This window comes from Papaver somniferum, chromosome 9 (genome assembly GCF_003573695.1).
Source record: "Papaver somniferum cultivar HN1 chromosome 9, ASM357369v1, whole genome shotgun sequence".
Taxonomy (NCBI): domain Eukaryota; kingdom Viridiplantae; phylum Streptophyta; class Magnoliopsida; order Ranunculales; family Papaveraceae; genus Papaver; species Papaver somniferum.
Genome location: NC_039366.1, coordinates 117,407,168 through 117,433,163, shown reverse-complemented (window position 1 = coordinate 117,433,163; position 25,996 = coordinate 117,407,168). Strand labels below are relative to the sequence as shown.

Here is a 25,996-nt window from a genome sequence, read left to right as displayed (position 1 = left end):
TCAGAATCTCTCTTTCTTCCTTGATTTCTATTAGTCTTTACTCAAATTGAATGGTTATTCAAAATCAAATCGAGTTCGAGAACCAGAATCATTATTATCGCCTACCACGTTTTTCAGAGAATAAATCATCATCTTCGTAGAACAGGTTTTCCGTTTGTCCTCAATTAAACTTGGTCAAATTTTTGGTTTTCATTTATAGGATCACTCCGGATTTTTTCCAGGTTTGATTTTTAAGCTTCCATTAATGGCGGCAGTGAAGGTGTGTAGTTAGGGTTTTCAGCGGTGCTTTAATTTTTTGAACTAAATTGAGCTTGAATTTATGGACTTTTAAGTTTGATTGTTAGGGTTTTAATTAGGCTCGGGGTTGAATTAGTTGGTCTAGAGTCAGTGTTTCGTTTATTTCTTCATCTTCATCAATTCCGGTACTAAATTTAAATAATTATTTAATTTCGAATTTAGAGCTTATAGTTTTGATTGAATTCCAGATTATTATCTTTATCATTTTCCAGATTCGTAATTGGGTGAATTGAGTTCCGTCTAACACAAACTCTAAATACAAAATTGGGTATTGATTGACTTACTTCTAGATTGGTTCACAGACATTTTCATCAGCGTCACTGAGAGTGTTCATGACGCAGAAATTTACATCAAATTTTAGTTGTAAAGATTTCAAGTTATTACCTGTTTGTGTAAATGTCTAAGAGAAAACCATTATTGCATGTCTCACAGGGCTATAGATAACCAGTTGTATGTGGTTGGTGCTGCTGTGATGGGTGTTCTAGCATCTCTACCAAGTCTGCACTAAATGAAGAGCCAATAGTCACCGGTACATGATGCGTGACTCTCCAGTACCGCAAGTTTGACTAAATTGTAGGCTATGTGTAACCTCTATTGGATGATTTATTATTAATTGGATTTTTTTGGCTCTGTTTTGTCGTGACAGTGCATGATTAGCCTCATATGTTATAAAAATGAAGGGAACTGGTGCATTTTGCGGGAAAGCCATTAATTTGGATTCAGGTACTTAGTTGCTAGACACCTCTATCCCACTACTTTTAAGTATTATTGGTCTGTTCTTATGAATAGTTCTTTTTTCCTTTTCATGAAACTTAGTTGACAAAAGAATGCATCAAAGAACCCGTGGTTTATCACTAAAACCATATTTTTCCAATTTAGTTTGTAGAGTTATACTTATCACTGAAGATTGTAGAAAAGTTATTCTCCTGACAAAAGAATCCACGCCAATATATGTTAAAATTATCTTAGTCTTGGATTTAAGGGGTTTCTGGTTATTAACTATGAACCAATAGTTTGCATTGTTTTCTTTATGCGTGTTTGTTAACAATGTACCAGATGATGATTGATGAAATTTATTTATCTTGCACCTTTTATTGTTTCAATAGTCCTGTTGTCATGAACAAAGATGCTAATTATGTCGGTAATGTTTATGTTTACTCTCTTACAAACTGTGTACTTTTATATGTGAATACCTTTGTTTCAGTTTATACTAGAGATGGACCGCAAAGGCATGATCCAGAGAGATGGTGGAATGCCAGGAAACCTGATATTTTTTGTAATGAAGCTCTGTGGCGCAAAGTCATGATCCAGAGAGATAGTGGAATGGCCAGGAAACCTGATATTTTTTATAATGAAGCTCTGTGGCGCTACCGTACACCTATTCGCGTTCATGAAGTTCTTGCTTCGCGAAGCCATTATCTACTTGTAGTCTTAACTTGGCAGTCGTAATCTGCCAATGCATATGTTCTGAGCCTTTAATGCAATAATTATGCACATGAAATGTAGCTGACAAGTAGAAAATGAGTTGTCTTACTCTGAAGTCTTAAAAAGTTGGGCCATCATCTGTAGGTCGAAAAATTAGTATTGATGATCATTGAATTGCTATCAAAGAAGTTGTTGCGAACTGCTGCTTAATAAAACCTGATTTTTTTAATTATGTTGTTGGTAAGAAAATATCCTAGCTATATTCATTACAAATCGGTGAATATCAACCGGACACACCGACAAGGCTTTAGCCATAGCACCAGCACCCCCTTATGACCCGTGCCATTATGGCACGGGCAATCCACTAGTTTTATTAGATCTAAAAATGATTATTTATTGTATCAGAATTAATTTTAGTAAACAAAATATATTTTTAATTAAAAAAAGCTGACTAGGATGGTAGACAATGTCAAGGGGAATGTGAGAAACTAGACATTCCCCTTGACGTTTTCTACCTAAAGTCATGCATACATTGATTTATGACATCCGGGTTGGATAATGTTTTTAGAGAAATTGGATGTGCATCCTAGGTGGATTTTGACATTTATCTCCACATACATGCCATTGTAGAAGTTCTAAGGCCGGTTCCTATGGGAACTAGTATAAAAGTTGTAGTTTTCCCACTATGGTAAAACTGGCAAATTTTATTAAAGTAGGATATTATAATGTGTTTTGTGGGTCCCTAATCAATAAAAAAATTAGTTATTTATACTTGGCGGGGTCTTTATTAAATTTTAGGGATTATATAATATTTTGTGGAGTCCTCTTGTAATAAAAATATGTTATAATAACTAAAAAGTAGGAGAAAAGAAAAAAAAAAACGACTAAACAAGCTTACACCGCTCGGTGGAAACTTGATCTGGCCTGGCTAAGTGGCAAGTTAGCCAGCTCCATAATGGGTGCTTAAATGACAAACATTCATGTTTGCCACCCCATAGAAAGGGGCCTAACAGATGGGTCCGAGTTCTAGACAAGTTGTTCCAGCGTGGTAGAAATATAGAACATTGGAAGCACAAATGGAATTTTGGATCGGGTAATAAAACGGTGCATCCAACTAGACAGCTTCTTCTGGTTCCTCCTTAACCTTAAAAGCTTCATTTGTATATTTGTGGTTTGTAGTTTTTTACCGCTGGAAAATTGGGATGCTAGACTTACCACAACTTTCTCCCGCAATACATCCCGAGTGCCAATCTAACGGTTTTGGGAAGCACTCTGAACATTGGGATAAGAGCAATGTAATGTGGGTCCATGTTTCCTCTCTCTTGCGAGATATTGTGTGAGATATTTTGTCGGTCATCTTATCATTTCCGGTTATAAACTTATAATAATACAGAAAAACACAAGCAACGAAACTGTATATTCATGACTTGAAATATCTTTTGATTTTTGATTTTTTACTAAATAATTGGTAATTATAACAAGTCAATGAATTGTGCTTTCAAGATGATGTTTTGAAAACCAGACTGGTCATCGAAACGAAAAATTACTAGTCAGATTTATGGACAAAGGGCAATGAAGCTTAATTTGTATATCTGTAGTTTTTACTGATGGAACATTGAATTATAATGGAAGGAAAAACACATTGAGAAATGGTATATCCCTGATTTTAAAGATCTTTCAATTCTTTTTCGACCTTTCCTAAAAAATTAGCGAGTACAACAACTTGTCAATAAATTATGCTTTCAAGACAATGTTTTGAAAACTAGACCGGAAGTTGAACCAGAAAAATCACTGGGCAAGGAAAACTGGCAAACTTGCCAATTTGCCACTTCCGCATCCATTAAGGGAATGTCGAAGTGGCAAGCATAACTGACTAACTATCAAATATGCCACTTAGCCAGTCAATGTGGACTATCTATGGAGCGGTAGAGTCTTGACCTCTTGATAGATTACACCATACGGTCAATTCTACCTTGCCAACAGCCTAGACTTGATCGCTCGGTTTAGTCTACGTCACCCAATTATACTTTATCCAATGTCTATAAACCTATCACCCTATAAATACTTAATTTTAACCTCATTTCAACTCACACCTTCTCTGTACTTCTCAATCTATCACTAACATTTGTTGTAATCAAACATAAAATTCACCGTTTTCACTCTTATCTTATCTACAATCATTATTGTCTAATTTTATTTAATACGACTTCTCGATCTGATTCTCAAACTAGTCGAAGTAACAGAGCTCGAAGTGCAAGATATACAATAACGAAAGATTAATGCATTTACAGGAATTATGTTTAGTTTACACAAGACAATATCAAAAGTGCCCAACAACGACAGTGCGCCTTATGTGAAACATATTTAAGGAATTTACAAAAGAAACAACAAATTCCAGAAATCGTGGTGCATAAGGGTTGTCAAATCATATTTGTGTGATTAACAAAGATACGATGCAATATGTGGCTTTATCATGCGATTCCGCCGAGAAAGAATGATTGGTGAAAACCAATGAGAGTGTCTTAACTACAACGCGTCCGTGGTGGAGGTTGGGAAGAAAGGTCTATGGAAATTAAATTCATGTATGCCAAACTGAATGAAAACACAGTGAATACAAAACAACTTAAACATGTCTGACTTTTTCTGGAAGGTCTATGGAAATTAGATTTATCACGAAGGATAAAATTATTCACATGGAAATGTATTCAAAATGTCGTCTCAACAAATCATAAGGTCTCCAAGTTTACGAAGGATGTGTCCCCTAAATGTTTTTTTGGTTGTGATGACGATGAAACCTTAAAACACTTGTTTTTCCATTGTCACTATGCCAAATCGATTTGGGCTCCTAATTAAGTGCATTTCAATTTTAATAACTCTGTCACCTTTTTAGAAATGGTTACAGTATGACCAAAATTTGGTTTGTTTGGAAGAAAAGATACAATTGAGTCTTTCACAAGAAACAAAGAACACACACCCAAATAACTGTAGAAATACAAAGACATATGAGCTTCTGGCATAAAGCGAAAATTAGGAAGACCCCTAAGAATAACAAACTTCTATCATAAATTAAAGAGCCTCGTAAACTACCAGATAAAATTAATCACAAAATCAACATAAACGCATCATGGAAATCAAAGAATGAACCTTCTGACTTTTCATTAATCCTTAGAGATGCAGGTAAATTTGAGCAAAGAAGAGCAGAACCATCCACAACAGAGTCACCATAACAAGCGGAAGCATTAGGACTGCTACAAGTAGCCAAATGGGCAAAGGAAATCAATCTATCTTCTTTCAGTATAAAAAGAGATTGCAAGAATCTTTTTGATTATCTTAATGGGACTTCAACACCCATCTCTTGGCAGAACCAGACTATAATGGAGGAAATGAGACAATAAATTAGCTCATGTTCTAATTTTCTGGGTCTTTTCTTCATACCTAGATCGACAAACAATGTTGCAGACTTGCTAGCAAAAGAAACAAAACACTTTAGTTATATTTCTAATTGAGATATCATTCCTCCATCTTGTATTATTCATGCTTTAGCAGTAAATTATAAATCTAATACCAGGAATGAATCAAACATTTCTACATTAGATGGTTCTCCTACAATTGTCAAAAAAAAAAAAAAAAAAAAAAAAAAACATCAAATTTTGAAAATTTAGTTTAGGTGGATCAAATACACGAGTACATATGGAACATATTACGGGACTAATACAGCCTGACAAAGTTTATCTTTTTTGATCATGGGAAATGACACTATACTATGCACACCCAAATAACACGGTTGACTAAATCATACGGATTCTAGATCTGAAAGCGAGAGCATGCACTTACAACAACATTAAAGAGAACGGGAAATGAGTCATTTGTCCAAATATTTTTAAATTCTGGTTTAAATGGACGAGTAAAAATTATTATGGATGAAATGGACACCAAAGAAATAGCAAGGATGAAACTGGATTCATCCTGACTTAAACTTTAAAAATAAAAGGATGAAACTGGATGCATCCTAATGTAAATTAAAAATAAGAAAAAATATTTGAAAATGGGTAGGATGAAATTGTTTACATCCTTGCTATTTTTACATTTTTGTTCATTTAAACAGTATCAAAATTTAAATATCCTTTTCACCCAAAAATTGTTAATTTTGATCTTTTTAACCAATTTTGTGTAAAGAGAAGCCATATGAAAATAAAAGTCAAAACGATAGGAATCGCAAATCATGTTCCCAACGCAAAGAATTGTCGTTTTCATTGCAATAAAACAAACAAATCTTGTTTCCAATACAAAAAAATATTAATTTAATGCACCTTAACATATATACGGGTATACAAGTTAAGAGGACCCTTTTTATATTGTCTCTCGATGTCTGCTGTAGTCTGTACCTGTGTGGTGTGAGTGAAATTTCTTCCACAGTTATTGTTTGTCTCTAAGATGTCTCTTACATGGTGTTTGTACTAGCACAAAGTGTCATTTAACAAGATTCATTTTGGTCGTCTAAATTGTCAATGTGCATGAGTTTCATACTCCCTCCGTTTCTTTTTTATAGGCTGGTTTCCTAAAATATAAGTTTCAAAAATATAGGCTGGTATCCCAATTGGGATATACTAGGTTTCACTTTTACGATTTTAACCTTCTTAAAATTGTTTTTTTCCCACTGAGACACCTTCACCGTCATTAAAGGCGTCCTTCAGCTTCATCTTCTCCAGCAGAAACCACCACCAGCAACACCATCGCCACCACTACACCACCAGAAACACCATCTTACCGGAATCATTCTCCTCCTTCTTCTTCACAGCAAAGACGTTCTCATCATACCACAATCATTCTTCTCCTTCTTCTTCACAGTAACACCAACAAAACCAGTCAATTCTTCACCATCTTCAATGGTACCATTGATATCTTCTTTCTTCAATCTAATCAACTCCGACAACAACTCAACTGATTCAAGACTGATAAAATGGTTAGACATTCATTTGGTTTTGTTCGTCAGTAAATCCACAAATCAACTGAAAATATTTTGTACTCAATGGTTTTGAAATTCAATGAATGGGTTTGCAGAACAAGACTCAATGATTATAAATCTAAAATCAAAATTTGATGTGGATAAAACTTTGCTAGACAATTAGATTTTCAAGGGAAACTTCGATTGTTGCTTTAAGGAATTTTTTCTAAAATTTTGCTTTAAAATTCTTACAGTGTAATGATGAACGCGAAGACGACGGCAAACAGAAGAGCAACAATAAGAATAGACATACAGAAGAGATGACAAAGCTAAAAGACCCGAGTTGTTCCAGTAAGCACCAACTAAACCAGCTAAGGAAACGAAGAGGATTAGTATTCCTATGAAGAGAATTGGCCACCGGAATAGACCTATGCATTCGTTGTCTGGTTTTGATGATAACCAAATTCCTGAACCGATTATGGGTATTGAGCAGAGTAAGGCTATGAAGTTTAGAAGTGATGTTATGTTGTTTCTTAGTGCCATTGGGGATCTAAGTTGTGATGGTGGTTGTGGTTGTGGATGTGGTTTTGAGAGATTTTTGAGTCTTGAGACTTTGTTTCGGTGAAAGGGTTAAAAGCGTTGGTTACTCAATTGTGATGGTGGTTGTGGTTGTGGAGTAGTAATCCACTGTGGATGGAGAAAATGAGTGAAGTTTCTTTTCCGATTGAAAACTTATGGAAAGTTCTCATTAAAGAATATGGAGAATGGAGTTGAGTTTGTTACTGTAATTGTAATTTAAAGAGATGGGAAGTATGGAGTTACTGTAATTGTTACTGTAATTGTAATTCCACAGTATGGATTTCTCATACTCAATCTACTCAATGGAGTGATCATGGAGGAAATGATCATAGAGTACATTCAATACTGGCCAGTATTGTAACTTGGGAGAAAACACAATCATTAAATTACTGACCCTGACTAGCCTAGGCAAGTTTTTAATCAACCAAAATGGGAAAAAACACATAACTCCAAGCCAGGAGAACAATGGTGGTACCACCCAAAAAAAAAGAAACCAGAATCTGGGGCTATAATACTCCAATTACTAAATCTGACTATGCTGGCCAGAGAGGTACTGATGAGAATTCCAACATTTGGCCGTCTACACAACTCTGTGATCTACTCGACAGCCTACATCATAGCTTTGGAAGCTTTTCCACAGATTCCATAGCTTTCTCGACAACGTGCATCATCTTCTTCGCCTGTACGTATGTGCAAACATAATTATTCAAATATTTTCAATGCGGGAGCTGATGCGTAACCTATAGCGCCATTCAAGTGACGGGTTCTGTGTAATGATAATTACCTTGCAACTCAAAGAATAAAAATCTGAATGAACCAAGCAAGGTCCTGCCACAAATTTCACATGTATTTGTAACTCTTTTACCAGTCTTAATGAGGGCGTTCGTTGAGAAAAATGATTTCAGCATTGTTAATTACATAATGTTGAACCCAGAAATGTCTACGTGCTTCTGAACTCATTAACCCTTATAACGTTGTGGTAGTTAGACCTCTTATCTGCAATTGGTGGAACAAAAATGTACGTACCATGTATGTTGAGTACTTACTTACGTGTGTGTTAGAGTGGAAACCCTACAATAAAAAAAAAACTGAGAGAACTTACTTGAACAATGCGATGTTCTCTATGATGAATCAGACAGTAAGAACAAATGGATTACCCATACAATCCAAGCAGAAATATTTGGATTCACTTTTGGACATTTCTTCCCCATGGTCTCTACAAGGAATGAAATAGTTTGCTTCCAGTAATGGCCTTAACCATTGAGCACCAAAGCCATTGTTTTCTTCAATTGGGATAAGCGGAACGACCTAATCAGAACACACAAAGAGAATTCTAAATCAGGTACATTCTCACACATACATCTGCATTCTATACAACCAATTTGAAGCCACCATCATATTTAAAAATTGAAAGCTAGGCTCATGACGTGCAATTCAAATAAACTGTATAGCAAGGTACTCTTAAGCAAAAATCGATTTTAGGCTGGTAAATCACTGATTAGAAAGACTAAAGATGGTAGAATTTTCAACTGGAAAGTTGAAAATGATGACTCTCTATGCACGTAGCAAGAGGCATTTGAGAAGGTTAATTTATCTTTGGGATTCAGTATCGAGTTGAAGTTCGATGACTATGTTATCTACAAGGAGGAAGAACTAGTTCATGCTCTTCAAGCAGTCTTAAAAGTGGTGTTTGAGTATGCTAAAGATAGACCTATTATCTTCTCAACTTTCCAACCATGCTGCACGGCTAATCAGGAGTTTACAGAAAACGTATCCTGTTTATTTCTTAACAAACGGCGGAAATGAAATTTACTCAGATGTAAGAAGGAATAACAAAAGTAGTGGGAAGGGTTAGCTTACTGGTTCAGGTGGTTTGGGTAATAGATCCCTGTATAGATCAAGCAATGGCTTCGGATAATAGATCCCTGTGCAATGCTTTCCTGCCAACCCACATACAATCGCTACTGGAGGGAGGTCCATGAGCTGTGCTATCTTCATTTTATTGATCGATTTGGCTCTCTGCAAAAACATCATAGTACAAAGGTGTTTTTAGCTACAAGGAAAACACTGCAGAGTCACCAAGTATTGTTCCCAGTCATAGATTTTTGTATAGAAGGTGGTGCAATATTAAAACCTTTTTTCTTCCGACAAGGTCAGAGGCATCATCAATCCAACTCTGGTAAAGATCGTTGCCGATGATAGTTTGTTTAAAATCTATAGCAAGCTGGCCCGTTCTTTTTCTTTTCGTATTCGCCTTCATTTGATTTGCTTTCATAGGGTCTAAAACTATTATACTCCATGGAGACAAACATTGAAGGATGCAGCTGTTAGTGTTTAATAATTCATATATATGTTCCAGATAACTACAGTAATGCACACCGTTTCTTCGATTTTCTTATGGAAATGATGTACATAGATCGTCCCAAACAGGAAAATAAAAAAAAATGAAGAGATAACAAGAAGCAAATTAAAATTATTTAGTTGAGATATTAGGTACTAGATAGATATCATATCACTGCTTCAATGTACTGCTTTGCTTTATGAATGTGAATGAAACCAAAACTTGAAATAGAAACAAGGAATTCAGATGTGTCTTACCAATCACGGATTTTTAGAATCCATCATGGTTCTGCGATGGTGTTAATGGGACAGTGTATCTCTTCCTCCTCCCCCTCTTCTTCCTCTTCTTCTTCTTCCTCTTCTTCTTCTTCTTCTTCTTCATCTTCACTATCACCATCATCATCTTCTTCCGGGTAACATTCGTTTAAATCGATGAGACAATATTGATTTGAATCATTAATAGTTGGAGATTGAATTGTAATTGGAGATGGAAAATTACCTTGAGATAGATTATCCTCAGGAATTTGATTCAAGTCAAAACCCATTTCACTCGGTAATTTTATCAAACACGTAAAGGGTGAATCCCCATTGACACACACTGAGAATAATAGTTGGAATTCATCAACACAGTTCACTCAGATTCAATACTTTAATATCAGCTGGAATTCATCCATCCATTTTCCGCAGACCATGTAAACAACATCAACCCCTGTCGCTAATTGTGCATACCCTACAAAGTTATCTGAAAAAGAAACAATACACAAAGAGTAACCATAACTAGTCATCTGAAAACTCCAAATCTGATCAAGAATAATGCTCACAATGTTAAAGCTTTGGTGATAGTTTCACATTTCTCTTCCTGCTGATATAAATTTTATTTTCAATTTTTTTATTGAAAGACATGACATGAGAAAATAATGTAGAGTGCTACCTCTGGCAGAAAGTTACAGCTAAAAGAAAAACTACATAAAGATTGTAGCCCAGTTAAGAATTGAACTAGAGAAATTGATATGTAGTGGAGTTCCTGCCACTAGTGGCTGAGTGACATTTTGTTAATAGTACACCCAAAACTGGTTGCCAAAATGAAATCCTAATTGCTACTCTATGGTATGAACTCATTTGAGGTTACAGTGCTGTGAGTAGTTTACAGTGCTGTTAGAATCATGTGACACAGAGATCTTCGCGGTGTTTGGCAACTCTATGGTATGAACTCCCTTCATCTAAATCTGAGATTTCCTGTCTGATATCACCAAATCCCCAAATCCAAGACCCCCAAAATTTAACAACAAAAACTTCTGATAAAATTCTCTTTTCCTAATCTGAATTCATGAGAATTATGATCTGAATTCATGAAAGTAGAAATAGAAGAAAAATACTCCAACAAGAGAACATCAAAAACAGAGCCGAGAATCTGAAATTTCTACTGTAGATTCATTTGAATTTCAAGGAAATCTCGGAACAAGAATACAGTTTCATCGAATTTCAAAAATCATTCACCATGAAAAAACTTACTCCAATCAAAATCTCGCTCGATTTTCATCAACGCAAAACAATAAACTGAATTCAATTTTCGAACTAAGTACCGAACTCATCTTTAAAATTTAAAATTACCTGAAATGGAAGCAAGGTTTCTCCAAGCACCAACAGAAGCTGAGCTTGCTAGGTTTTTGAAGGGAGAAAAATGAGAAACGAGATCAGTATCATTAAACTGATCTAAAACCAAACTCCAAATTGAAGGACCATCATGTTTCTCAAATTTATTCAAACCCTTAAACAATCTGACGACGCTTCTCAACTTCTTCTTTAGTTAATCAATTTTTTTTTTTATTTGAACAATCTGATTCATCTTGCTTCTTTAGGAAACATTGATATCCATCTTTAATTCGATTCAACAGATCCAGAAAACATTCATGGTGAATCTGAAAGAGTTGTTTTCTTATTCTCAATTTCAAAGAGAAATCCCTTTTGAATTTCGTTGTTTTGGAGAGACGAATTGATTAGATAAGGGTAAAAATGGAAAGAAACACAAAAAACGGCGGAATGAAAAAATTCTTAATCTCCCCGCTATCCCATACCAGCCTATAAAAAAGAAACGGAGGGAGTATTTGGGAATGACTTTGATAAGTAGAACCGATTTGAGCACGGACAGACTAGTTCGCCAATACCAAAAATGTTTAGACATAAAACTAGTCTCACTCTAAAGCGATTCTCCCATTAAAAAAACACTAATGGATGTTTTAAGCATGTCATTATTAAAAGTATATATCAAGATAATTAAGCTCCTCCTACCTAATAGTCAAGCAAAGAAAGTCAAACACGTCAGTTGACACGCTCCTCACACACCTAGTTAGCAATTCGGGATTCGGTAAACGTACGGAACGGCAAACGTACGAGTATTATACGGTTTTGTAAAATCCAGATTCGGTCTAAAATTCGGTCAACGGGACGTGATTCGTCAGTAATTCGGAACGACATACGTACTGTATAATTCGATTTATAAATGTGAGTTCGGCTCTGAAAATTCGGTATCTATATATAACAAATAATTTGTATTTATAAGGTCATAGACCAATTTTTATGCATATGTGTGAGTTATTTAAAGAAAAAATAAACTTAATATGATGATATTAATAATATATACAACATTAGTTATCCAAGAGGACGTCGTATGGTGGTTTAGATGCTTGGTTAGTGAGTTTGAGATCTCTCTCCCCTTCACCTTCAAATCTCTTCAGTCGTTTTTGTTTCATAAAAATTACAACACGTCTAATATTCGGTCGTGTATGCTCGGAAGGCAGTAAAGCCCAAAAAGTGGAGTCTTTGAAAAGTAAAAGCTAAAGAATTTATGGCGAATTAAGCGGACGTATCATTCGGAATACGTAAAATTCGTGAACGGTTCGCGAATAATCTGAGAATGCCACATAATACGCGATTTGGGTTCGGAGTTACAAACGTACGCGAATAAAACGGTAAAATTCGCGAATGATTCGCGAATCATTCGCGAACTTACTAACTAGGCTCACACATACTGAACCTTCTCTACATACGTTGATTAATTAGGTGTAGATGTAGTTAGATCTACCCATCAACCAATTACATCACGATTACCATAATAATAATCTTATAAAAACTGCTACAAACAGAAAATAAATGACACCTCTAATCACCTTCCTCCCACCAGGTAACAAGAAGAAGCAAAAAGTACCGACTAAAACAAAAACAAGAAGAAGCAAAAAGTACCGACTAAAACAAAAACAAGAAGAAGAAGATTCCAGTGTAACGTTTACTTTAAACAGCAATGGCATAACACGTAATTTAATACAAACCACAAGGACTAAAACAAAATCTTTTATAGACCCACTTGTCCACTTTGGATAGCCGCGTGGAACCTACTGTCCTCCGCCCAGTAAATCACACCCATCTCATCATCCCATCCCGCGTATACCACCGTATTCTTCTTTTCTTTATCTTCCCTTTCTTTCTCTGTTTTCTTCTCCGCTCCAACAACAAACCCTAGACGAAACGAAAACACACACAAAAATAGGAAATTTCTTCTTCTATTCTCAAATCCAAATGCGAAAATCATGAATTCCGATTCTGTCCTTTTCAATCCATTAAAACTTCCATTATTCTTCTTCTCTTCTTCTTCCAGAGCATTAATCGGTGCTAATCATACTTCTGCTCGTTTCTGTTCTCGTTAGTAAATATAAACACACAGATTCTCACTCTTTCTTATTTTTGTAGGGTTTCTTCTTCAGAGATTTTTTAATTTTTTCTTTTTCGTCAATACAGTGAAATGGAATCTACTAGAAGTTTTTTGGTTAAGACGCTATTATGTGGAGTTTTTATTCTTCTTCTTCGATTTGTATATGTAGTTACAATCACAGGGGGATCTTGTTCAGCTGATGATTTTTGTTTCTTTTCAAGCCGTGAGAATTTGAATCTTGCCGGAGCCGGTGTAAGAATCGGTTCCAATGCTGCAGTTTCCGTTGCCGGTACAGTTGGATCTTCTCCTGAACTTCGTGATCTTTGGAATAGTAGAGAATGGAGGAAAAGTGTTGCTTATTATTCTTCAATATTTCAAGATCTTATTTCTGAAGGATTTCTATCATCTGATTCGAAAGCTTTGTGTATTCAAAGTGAAACAAGGATTGGTCAAGATGTATTTGCATTGAGAGAAATTGGTGTTTCAGATTCAATTGGTACTTACAAGAAAGCATCTCCTCCGTTAGTTAAATTCGGTCAGGTTTATAAACAACCATTTGCTGATAATACTTTTGATTTCATTTTCATTGGTAATGGTGGTCTTGATCGTTCGATTCGTCAGTCAGATTTAGTTTCTGAGATACAAAGAACACTTAAACCCGAAGGGTTTATTGTTGTTCACACAAATTCAACTAAAGATTTGTATAGTTACAATTCATTTATAAGTTTATTCAATTGCAGTAGTTTGATTCGAACTCGCTATATCGACGATGATTCGTCTGTTCGGGAGATTGTTATGAAGAAAAACAGCTACCAGGGAGATAATGAGATGAGAATTTCTGATGGTGGAACTAAATGTTCTGTTCCTGCTCATAAGCGAGAATTGGTGAAGTATGCGGAGCCGTTAATCGAAGAAGAGCCGATGAAACCATGGATTACATTGAAAAAGAATATCCAGAATGTCAAGTATCTACCTACATTGGCTGATATAAATTTCAAGCAGAGGTATGTGTATGTTGATGTTGGGGCAAGAAGTTATGGATCTAGTATTGGAAGTTGGTTTAAGAAACAGTACCCTAAACAAAACAAGACATTTGATATCTATGCAATTGAAGCTGATAAGACTTTTCATCAAGAGTACAAATTGAAGAAAGGGATTAATCTTTTACCATATGCAGCTTGGGTGAAAAATGAAACTTTACTGTTTGAGGTGAATAGAGACCCTGGTCAGAATATTGAAGCTAAAGGAACTGGTATGGGGAGAATTAAACCTGTCAAATCTGATACTGGTCTTGCTAATAATGTGAATAAAATTCAGGGTTTTGATTTTGCTGATTGGTTGAAGAATACGGTTTCGGAGAAAGATTTTGTTGTCATGAAAATGGATATTGAAGGAACTGAATTCGATTTGATTCCGAGGTTAATTGAAACTGGAGCAATTTGTTTAATTGATGAAATCTTTCTTGAGTGTCACTATAATAGATGGCAGAGATGTTGTCCTGGAGAAAGAAGTTCTAAGTATGAACAGAGTTATGATCAATGCTTGGGTTTGTTTAATTCTCTGCGGGATATCGGAGTTCTTGTTCATCAATGGTATTAGACTGGTAACAATCTCCACCCACGCATGTTCTGTAATATTTTTCTCAGTCTTCTTAGATTTGGATACTGTTTTTCTTTTTCTTAGTGCAAAAAATTGTAGCATTGGAAAGTTCATATTTTTTTTTTTACATTTTTATGTTGCCAATTACTATGTTACTGTCATACCTGCAAATGAAAATACCAAATGTTCTGTAGTTCCTTGACTGTCTGTTTTCATTTGATCTTTTGTTTGAGATATTGTTTGCTCATAGGAATCTGAATATGTCTCTGTGTGGAACTTATTTTGTGAACTTGACTGGAAAGGTTCTTGGCCCTCCTAGTTGAGTATTTTAAAGTGATTAGCAGCTGTAACTGGAGTCCAAATAAGTTAAGCTGTCATTCCATGCTATAAGATCCTTTATGGTTCAGGACTTCAGGGTTAGGTTTACAAGAATTAAATTCAGATGCTAGGATACCAAACACCAAAGGCTAAAGCTGGTGCCCTCATTTTCCATGAAGTAATTTGGGTTCAAGATGAGTTGCACGTTCTAGGAGCTGTGTGTAGGTTGAAACGACTCAGAACTCTCTGCTGTCTTTGTTTACTCATTAGGTTTTGGTAATCTATTGTAGACCAGCATTTCTTTTTTGTGAGTTCTGTTGATTTAGAAATCAGAAGTTGAAACTCCAGCGGAGCTGTTCTTTCCTTCATTTTACTGCTCTGTTCAGTAACAAGAACAACATTGGCACTTTGATTTTTTTGTTGTGAAAATCCAGTCTTCGTCTCCGACTTTGATGGATTACAAATACTGCACAAAGATTTTTTTTTGTTCAATTTGTTCAGTCTTCAACAACTCCAGCAGGTCTTGTGAACACAATTCAGGGTTCTGATCAGCCGAATTGGTTGAAGAGCACAGTTTAAGAAAGATTCTCCGCTAACATATAGATTGGCGTTGAAGGGGATTCTGATCCCAAGTCGTAACTGAAGTGCTTCCCAGGTGAAAGGACCTTCCAATTGAACCAAAAAATGACTGCCGCTTGCAGTTGAATTCTCTTCGAGGAAGTTGAATTTTCTTAAGTTGCTTTCAGTTGACTGGTGCCATCAGACGGCTTCCAGATATCTATGATGACTGATCCTCAAAGGTGTCAGAAGTTTCCTGACTGTAACTTGCTTGGGAACTTTATACCCTTTTTTGCTCTGGTTGAATAACTCGTTTTTTTCCGCATTAGGATATTATCTTTTTTCTCGGTTGTTTTGATTCTCTTTCGTTTAGGACCACCTTTTGTCTTTGGGTCCCCTAATGTTGAGTTATTGCAATAAATCAAATTACTGTGTTAATTGTTAACATATGTGACGGTCTCATTGTAATGAATGCTACGGGAGACGAAGAATAAGTTTTGGACCCTTGCAACTTGCAAGTATTTTAAGCAAGTGGGCAGACACATTTTCAGTTGAGAGGTTGGGGACTCCACATCATTGGGCTTATACTTAAGCCGTCCACTGCGATGCGTCTCTTGTAACAATTGTTGAACCATTTTTTTTTTTGGGACTACTCAAAAATGGTGGGGGATTACTTTGTGATAGGAATGTCTACCCTATATTTATAAGGAGTGTCCTAAAGTATGGAAATGACTAACCTACCCTTCACCTATATATAATCACCTCCTCCCAACACCACCACCTATATATACATAACCACCTCTACCCATCACCATCGCCGCTCACCACCACCAACCACCACCAACGACCACCTCAAATCACCACCACCGCCACCTCTATATATAGCTTAATTTAAAACATTAACAAAATAAAATCAAAATCAAAATTATAACAAATCCATTACTTTTCATTCGTTTTCCTTTGAAAAAAATGAGAAGTTATCATCAAAATGAGTTGAAAATGGAAGTTGCAGATAAAAGTTCGGCTAGGAATTATCTGAAAAACTTTGTTGAACTAGCCGAACTCAACTTTAATGGAGGTTTTTTATTTCAGAGAAAAGTTCAGTTACGTCGCAATTTTTTTTTCCTAACCAAACTTTTAGTTCGGTTACGTCGCAATTTTTTTCTCCTAACCAACTTTTCTCTGAAAACCTATATATTGAGTTCGGTTACGTCGCAAATTTTTTCATTTTATTTTCCCAGCCGAACTTTTAGTTCGGTTACGTCGCAATTTTTTTCTCCTAACCGAACTTTTCTCTGAAAGAAAAAACTCTATTAAAGCTGAGTTCGGCTACCTGTGTTTTTAGAAACATTAACCGAACTACACTTGCAGAATGAGTTCGGCTACCTGTTCTTCAAATGTTGTAACCGAACTTTGTTAACGAAACCAAAATCAATTAGTAAATTGTTCATTTTTAGGAATGTTTTGGCCAATTCAAGCACCATTAACTATATTTGAAGTATCCGTGAGTACCCAAAACATCATACTCTTGTTGTGCCTCTTAAAGAAAAAGATCTAAATTTTTTTCTTCCAAAACCCTCATCTTCATTATCATCTTCTTCTTCTCCCCCTCTATAATTCTTTTTTTGAAAAAAATCAAATTATTAATTTAATCTCATTAATCATTAATTGACTCACTAATCATTACACTAATTTAATTATCAAGGACAAGTTTGGTATTAGAAGAAAAGTTAGATAAGGGCTGACTCATTATTACTTCTAATATTCATCCAAAAAAATGGAGAGTAATCCCCCGCCATTTTTGAGTAGTCCCCAAAAAACCGTTCCAATTGTTTTCAATGGGTCCATCCATGGTTGATTGATGTGGTTTGTTTTTGTTGGGTTCGATCATGCACAGATCACTCTGGGAATTTGAATGGTGCATGAATCTCATGGAAAATGTTTCCTATGAGAATGCATTCAAGGCGCATAGGATTCATGCATTCTATTTCTTGGGTTAATTCTCTACGCACATATTACTGCATTTCGGTTGAATCTAACTGCCATAATTGTCTCTAACATGCAGGAGGAGTAGACAAAAACGAATTCTCATCCATTTTACCTTAATTAGGATACATGTTTTACCGCATCTTTTGGTTGTTGCTACCCACAGGATAAGCTGAACCCAGCAGTACCATTAGTCAAATACTAAAATCTCTCTTTACCTCATTCATTTCCAAGCCACACCACCATCCCACTTCTCTCCCTCAAGATTTTTTTTCCATTGTTTTGGTTTCGGCTGTGTTTTCCAAGTTTTCTTCTCTGAATCTTTTTGTACATTCTCTGTTGTATATTCTTTCTAGATAATTTTCTATAGGCAACCATGAGTGCTTTACAAGCAATGCTGAGCAAAGGTGGTTTACCCCCAGGAGGATTGACGCAAGGTTTACCACCAGGAATGCCATTATTTAACGTAACAATTGATAATTCAATAGTGTTAAACATACCGATAAACGGTAGGACATTCCTATGTTTTGATTCAAGTAAAGCAGGGTCGAAAGGCTTGTGGTCTGGAGATAACCCTTTGTTCTACATCGTGGATAACTTTCTCATGCAATTTTCTATCGGTGCTTTGATGACACGGTTCTTGATGTTCATTATGCAGCCTCTTCATCAAACTTCTTTTGTTCCTCAAGTATTGGTAATGTGCTATGTCCCTTCTCTTTCTCTCATGCAGCATATTTGATCGGTAGCATACTCTAATCGCGTAACTTTACGCATGCAACAGGCTGGTTTACTTATAGGACCTTCGGGTATTTCGAGAGATGAAAGTTTCAAGCAACATGTATTCACATTGAAGAGTGTATATCCAACGGAAACACTGGGAGTTTTCGGTTGTATGTTGTATCTGTTTGTTATTGGATTGAAAATGGATGTTGGAATTGTAAAGAGATGTGGAAAACGAGCTTGGTTTATAGGTTTAGCAACTTTCATATTACCATTACTACTCACAATTCCTCTAGCTTACATTTTGGCAGTTTCGTTTAAACTCGAACATAGTTTAGAAAGCTCTCTTCTCTTCGTCGCCATTTTAGAATCTTCTAATTCATTTCATGTCATCTGTTGCCTCTTAGCGGATCTCAACCTTCTGAATTCCGAGTTAGGTTATCTTGCAACTTCTGCATCAATGATCAGTGGGTTATTAAGTATGACAATGCTAAATATTGGTTTTACAGTGAAACAAACCATGGGAAGTGGAGCAGAAGCATGGGTGTTTACCATTGTATCCTCATTGACACTAGTTTTTGTGATAGTATTGGTTTTGAGACCAATTGTGCTTTGGATGATAAGAGAATCACCAGAGGGCAAACCAGTGAAAGAATGGTACTTAACATTTATAATGGTAATGATGATGCTAAGTGCATTTTTAAGTGAATTGTTCGGCCAACATTTGTTATTTGGCCCGACGATTTTCGGGTTAGCTATACCGGACGGACCGCCAATTGGATCTGCATTGACGGATGAACTCGAGTGGTTTGCTACAGAGTTGTTTTTGCCACTGTTTTACTTGATACTAGGTGGAAAAATGGATGTGAGATTGGTAGACATGAAGACTGCTTTGATGGTGGAGTTATTAAGTGTTGTTGCTTTGATAGGTAAAATGGTCGGAACTATTGTACCTTGTATCCTTTGCAAAATGTCATTCCAAGAAGGCTTCATTCTTGCTCTCATTTTGGGTTCCCTTGGATTCCTTGATATTCAATTCTTTAGCCGTGCAGTGCAACTTCAGGTGCATATAAATTTCTACTCCAACTTGCATTATGCACTGTGGAACCGCACAATAAATTACCATTTGATTTGATTTTTCCTTGGGATGTTTTGTTTTGTTGTTGGATGCAGTTTATAAGCGGTAATTGTTTCACGGTAATGACGGTATCGTCGATGCTTCTGACGGCAGTAATCTCACCCGTGTTGAGATACCTGTACAATCCTTCAAAGAGATACATAAGCTACAAGAAAAGAACTATTCAACACAACAAACGCAATGCAGAACTTCGAGTAGCTGTCTGTGTCTACGATCAAGAAAATGTACCCACCATGATAAACCTTCTTCAAGCTTCAAATCCAACTCCTTATAGTCCTATCGCTGTTTTCGTTCTTCACCTCGTCGAACTTGTTGGTCGAACCGCTCCTATGTTTATCACCCACCAGTCTCTAAATAAACTACCAGCAAGGTCTGAACTAATCATAAATACCTTCAGGATATATGAAGAACAAAACAAAGAATTCATCACTCTTCGATCTTACACTAGTGTCGCACCGTTAAACACAATCCATGATGATGTTTGTACACTTGGACTTAACAGAAGAACTTCACTCATAATAGTTCCTTTCCACGTACAGTGGAATGTCGATGGAACAATTCAGTCTACTCATCATCGCAGCGTTAACATAAATATCCTAAATAACGCTCCTTGTTCGATTGCTATTCTTATCGACCGTGGGAACTTATCCGGATCAGTGTTAGCTGCATATAGAGCTTTCAGCCGTGTTTGCATGATCTTCTTAGGCGGGCCTGATGATAGAGAAGCATTAGCATATGCAACACGGATGTGCGACCAATCAAGCTTACATTTGACTCTGTTTCGAATCACCGAGGCGCAATGTGATATCCAACCAAGTAATCATCATGCAGTAGAACAAAGGAAAGACGATGAAATGGTGAGTGAGTTTAAAGAAAATCATTCAGATTGCGAAAGAATAACTTACCGAGAAGAGGCTGTGAATAATGGCGTTGGTACGGTACGTGCTATAAGAATGGTAGAGGAGAATTTCGAGCTAATATTGGTAGGAAGACGGCATGAAGCGGATTCGCCTTTGTTGATGGGTTTAACAGAGTGGAGTGAATATCCGGAGCTGGGATTGGTGGGAGATATGCTTGCTTCGCCGGATTGCACGAGCCCTGTTTCGGTTTTGGTGGTGCAACAACATATTTGTGTAACAGATCACCTTCCTGAAAGTCCACGACCCCAGCATAGAATAGCCGAGCCAGCTGAGGATATGCCATGAACCTGACAGTAAAGGAGAGATGGATTTTTGGAGGGGAAGCAAAGAGTAGGATTTGATTAATTTAGGACATGTAACATGCATAGCAAACAAACAGCTATTATTAAGTTCTGGATGCAGTTTTTGTAGATTTACACTTCAATTGCCAATTTTCATTTGATTAGTCAAGTAAATTTTCCTAGAAACAAACAAACAAACGCCATGATTTCTTCTTTCACTTCATTGACAGAAACTAGTTTGGAACAGGCCATGGTTTTTGTTGGCCAAAAGTAGAGTGATAGCTAGGGAAGGATTTGTACTGAACAAATGGGTCTATTGTACTACAAATCACGAAAAAGAAAAGGGATACACCAAATCTAGTACTAAATCTTGCCATTTTTTGTGAAACTCAAAAAAGTAAGTACAATGGATTGAAAAGTAGTACAGACATGTGTACTTTTTATCAGTCTCTTTGAGTACTGCTGACTCTATACTTAATGCTTGTAAGCAGTACAACAGATATGTAGTACAGAATATGAGAAAAGTACGTTTAAAAAAGGTTTACATTAAAAAGAACAGTGGAAATCATCCTCAATAGTTCTCGAAATGAAGCAGAGAGATTATTTAACAAGAAGATGCAAAAAGAGGTGAGGAGGATCAACAGGAGCACCCTGAGATCACATGAGGAAACCCAAAATCAAAGACACTCACTGTTTGTTGCTGTGGTGTATTCATGTGATCTCAGGTCGCCCCTGCTGAACTTCCCCTCACTGCCAAGATGATTGAGCAAAATGAGAGTTTTTTTTTTTTTTTTTCTTTTCATTTTTATACACCACTGGCACTGAGTAACAAACAGGATGGTTGAGCAAGACGCAACTGTGCACTTCATTCAAGGATATATCAAGAATATTTGGTGCTAGGTACTCAAGCAGCTGACTACTGAGGGCTTCACCGTTGGTTCTTTGCATTTCACTTACTTGGAGTTACCTATGGGAGCTAAGGTTAGACAAGCAAGGATTTGGGATCTAATTATTGAGAAGATATGGTGAAGAGACTTGCCCATAGAAGAAAAAGTACCTTTCAAGAGGTGAAAGACTGAGTCTTATCTTAAGTACTCTTACATGTGTACCATATACCTTGTATCCCTCTGGGGGATTTGCCTCCTGTTGTTTCTTTGTATCTTTGTGATTTTGTGCCTCCTCGGCACTATATCTATTTCAATCTTTTTTAGTCATATAAGTCCTTCATCCGATAAACGTCTAACACGCATAAATGGTCACTAAGAAAAAAAATAAGAAAAGAAGGATCATTTATCATTGGCGGAGTATAGACCATTACAAGCCAATAATTGTGTAGCAGCGTAATTTTGTATAATAGCCAAGTATGTTCCTCTTCCACTGGAGGAGGAAGCTCTAAGCTGTTCTACACATATAATACACCAACATGCTTTATTTTGTACATTTGCTCTGTTAATAAAAAATCTCAGCTGTAACATTTTGCACCTTAAAAATGCTAAATATACGCACCCATAATAAGATTCTGAGACAAACTAGTAAGGCCAAAAAATCTAAGTGGTTAGAATTCACAATAACACCTGGCGGTAAACCGTTCATTCCTCTCGTCCTATAATTTGCAAAATAGCGGAGACATTTTTCTTTTTGTTATATGGTTGTTTTCTTCAGATCTCATCTGATCTGAAGAAACAACCATGGATTTATCGACAATCATGAATTCAACGACGATATTTCTGGACACAGCGACAATCTTGAATAATTGTTCTGGATATTTTCGTTTCGTCAACGAAGCGAAAGAACTCAAGGATCTTAATGGAACTTTATGGGAAGTTCAACCACTTGCAATGAATAAAAAGTCGAGCATATGGTACGGAGATGATCCTTTCAACTATTCAATTCCTGTTTTCTTGGCTCAAGCTTCTATCACAGCTTTTGCAACATCAGCCATGAAATTTGTATTGGAACCCCTGGGAGTGACCTCTTTTGTCGCTCAGATGATCGTAAGTAAGATTAATCTCTCCCTCGTCCATGCCCTTGCATTTTTCTGTAAGCTAATATGGATGCATGTATCTAAAATGATTTATGTTGATCACGGTTTTTTTGATACATTGTGTGGAACAGGGAGGTCTACTTATAGGTCCTTCATTTTTGGGGAAAACAGAATTATTCGCAAAAAAATTGTTCGCCAATGCATCTTTATATATATTGGAGACAGTTCAGTACTTCGGTTCCATGTTTTTTCTGTTCCTTATTGGAGTGAAAACAGATATAAGTATGGTAAGAAAATCAGGAAAAATGGCATTGCTGGTAGGATTCCTTAGCTTCTGCCTCCCTTTCGTCCTTGCGACCTTAGTGGCTTACATTTTAGTGAAAGATAAAATATATTGGGTGCCCAGAGAAATACTCGAATCTCTCCCTTATATTGCAGGATTAACATCCCTGAGTTCACCTCATGTCATCAATAGCTTCCTTGCTGATCTAAATCTCCTAATCTCCGTCCATGATCAGCGGAGGCTGCAGCTTAATTTCTGTCTTCTTAGTTTTAACATTTAAACAGAGCGAACTTTCAAAAACTCCAGAGAATATTATGTGGACACTTTGCAGTTGTTTAACAATCATCATAATTATCATCTACGTTATACAACCCATAATGCTATGGGTACACAAACGCCATGATGACGCAGCAGTCAAGGAAGAGTACGTATTTTTCATATTTCTTACGGTTTTGGTTTCTTCGCTGGCCGGTGAGATTGTTGGGAAGCATTATTTGGTAGGTCCGCTGCTTCTGGGTCTGGTTGTTCCACCTGGACCGCCGTTGGGAGCTGCAATAGAAGATAAACTCGATTGTTTTGTTACGGGTATACTAGTGCCAGTGCTTGTAATTGCCAGAGCATGCCCATTCATGCTGTCCGAAATAAGAAGTTCAACTTTTGTGGTCGTTCAGTTACTGGCATTCTTCAGTTTCGTTGGGAAGTTCTTTGGAACTATAATAACGGCTATCTATTCCGAAACCCCTATCCAAGATGCTCTAACTCTAGGACTCGTCATGAATGTCCAAGGTGTACTAGACATACAAATATGGGTACGAGCAATGGGTCTTAAGGTAAACATCTCTATAGTTATACCATACATTAACTGGCTATTAATCAGTCTTTTGTTTTTTCTTGGATGTTTCTTCTCTGTGACTTGGGCTATTACGTACTTGCAGCTTATTGACAGGGAAATTTACGGAAGTCTGGTGCTTACGATGCTGATCATGACGGGCTCAATCTCAGTCGTTGTCAAATTTCTCTATGACCCCTCAAAAAAATATGTAGGTTACAAAAGAAAAACCATCCAGCATTCCAAACCCAACGTAGAACTTCGAATTCTTGCTTGTGTCTACCACGAAGAGAATGTCCCGAGCATTGTCAATCTTCTCGAAGCTTCCAATGCAACAACATACAGTCCCATCTGCGTCTACACTCTTCACCTAATCCAACTTCAAGGCCGTGCAACACCTCTACTGATCACTCACAAAACAAACCCTACCGATCCTTCAGAAATGAACCCTACAACCCGAATCATCAAGTCCTTTACATTATATGCACATCACAACAAAGGAATCGTTTCAGTGAGCTCATTCACAACCATCTCACCTTATAGTACAATGCACGACGATATTTGCTCACTAGGTTTAGATAAAAGAACCTCCCTGATAATTATACCCTTTCATCACCAACCAGCTATTCTTACACAGTCCAAGTCCACAACAAGGATCCGAAGAGTAAACATAAACGTTCTCAAGAAGGCACCTTGTTCTGTAGGTATACTAATTGCCAAAGGTCCAACCAAACCCGCTAGCCTTGGTGGTATGAATTGTAATAGATCTCCATCAAACGTAGCAGTTATATTCTTGGGCGGTCCAGATGATCGTGAGGCATTGGCTTATGGTGCTCGAATTGGAGATGACATTAATGTAAAGTTGACAGTAATTAGATTCATGCATTCTGGTGAAAGGAACCAGCAAAAGTCAAAAGAGAAGAGGAAAGATCAAGATACAGTAAATGGGTTTAGGCTTCAAACTGCAGGTTCCAAGAATGTAGAGTATATAGAAGAGATGGTAAAAGATGGAGTAGAACTTCTTTCGAGTATTAAAGAAATTGAAAGCTCGTTGGAGCTTCTGATTGTTGGAAGAGAACATGGCAAAGTATCATCAAAACTATTGGAAGCTTTTAATGAATGGAATGAATTTCCGGAATTAGGGGTCATAGGTGACATGCTTGTTTCTTCCGACTCAAAAACGTCCGGGTCTATATTAGTCATGCAACAACGACCACAAAAGAAGAAACAAAAAAACTCGAGCAAACGTTAAAACATCCTAGAGTAGTCTGATATATACATTGGGTAAAGATTAGTTGAATTGTACTTTTTACAATGTTTTAATTTACTTTTTATCGATTTCAATTTTTTCTCTCCTTAGTGTATGTAAAACATTGAAAGTTTTGGACAATTTTTTCTTTTTTTACTAAAATATTAAATTTCATTCCAAAGAAAAGATTACATGTTTAAGAGAAAAGCAAGTTTATCACTTAACCATTCTCCTATTACATTGTGCCTTCTACAATGCTTGGCTGCTCTATCAGCTAAAGATATGAAATTCCTGTTAACATAATCTAATCTTGAGAAAGAAAAATTGTTCAAGAGAAACTGACAGTCATCTAATATAGTTTAACCGAACCAACACAATTGGTTGTTATTATTATTCAAATAAGTGATTGTATTTTTTGCATCACTGCGAATGCAGAAACTACTTATGCTTTTGTCTTCCATCCATTTTATTCCTTCTAGTATGACAATGCACTCTGCTTCTTCCGCTATTCTTGCTACTCCTTTGATGAGTTTGCATCCTCCAAAGGTCTCTGCCATATTAGTTAAAACAAGGCAAGAACCCGCTTCATTAATATCTTTATTGTAGCTTGCATCACAGTAAAGAATACTACACATATCAGGAAGACCATTGTTGCTCGGGATCTGAAGGTGCAGATAATGTAACTGGATGAGTATGTGTTATAGGCATACTATGATCTATGTCTGCTGATAGTTTCATTGCATAGTTGGCAGTATTTAACGACATGACATTTTTATTTTGAAAAATCCGGAAACACCTATCTCTCCACATATCGACCATTGTTGTTCGGGATCTGAACA

General features: G+C 36.5%; 3 protein-coding genes and 1 long non-coding RNA gene across 5 annotated transcripts; all 4 read left to right on the top strand.

Annotated features, from left to right (window-relative positions):
* Positions 1-749: 749 nt before the first annotated feature.
* Positions 750-1,919, top strand: LOC113308991. Its single transcript, XR_003340254.1, has 3 exons — positions 750-826; positions 944-1,020; positions 1,502-1,919. It is a non-coding gene; the product is annotated as an uncharacterized LOC113308991 (long non-coding RNA).
* An 11,113-nt stretch (positions 1,920-13,032) lies between these two features.
* LOC113310456 lies at positions 13,033-15,093 on the top strand. Its single transcript, XM_026559148.1, has one exon. The coding sequence runs from the start codon at positions 13,383-13,385 to the stop codon at positions 14,889-14,891; it is 1,509 nt and encodes a 502-aa protein (XP_026414933.1). The 5' UTR covers positions 13,033-13,382; the 3' UTR covers positions 14,892-15,093.
* Positions 15,094-17,937: 2,844 nt separating this feature from the next.
* On the top strand, positions 17,938-20,986 carry LOC113307981 (cation/H(+) antiporter 15-like). The gene is made up of 3 exons (XM_026556447.1): positions 17,938-18,447; positions 18,535-19,536; positions 19,647-20,986. The coding sequence occupies exons 1-3, from the start codon at positions 18,130-18,132 to the stop codon at positions 20,814-20,816; spliced, it is 2,490 nt and encodes an 829-aa protein (XP_026412232.1). The 5' UTR covers positions 17,938-18,129; the 3' UTR covers positions 20,817-20,986.
* Positions 20,987-22,445: 1,459 nt separating this feature from the next.
* Positions 22,446-25,319, top strand: LOC113313693 (cation/H(+) antiporter 15-like). 2 transcript variants are annotated; one of them, XM_026562487.1, is made up of 3 exons: positions 22,446-22,806; positions 22,928-23,909; positions 24,015-25,319. In XM_026562487.1, exons 2-3 carry the CDS (start codon positions 23,307-23,309, stop codon positions 25,158-25,160), a joined length of 1,749 nt encoding a protein of 582 aa, XP_026418272.1. In that variant the 5' UTR covers positions 22,446-22,806; positions 22,928-23,306; the 3' UTR covers positions 25,161-25,319. The 2 variants fall into 2 exon arrangements, with proteins under 2 accessions (XP_026418272.1, XP_026418271.1); XM_026562486.1 differs by having other exon boundaries at positions 22,446-22,810.
* The last annotated feature ends 677 nt before the right edge of the window (positions 25,320-25,996 follow it).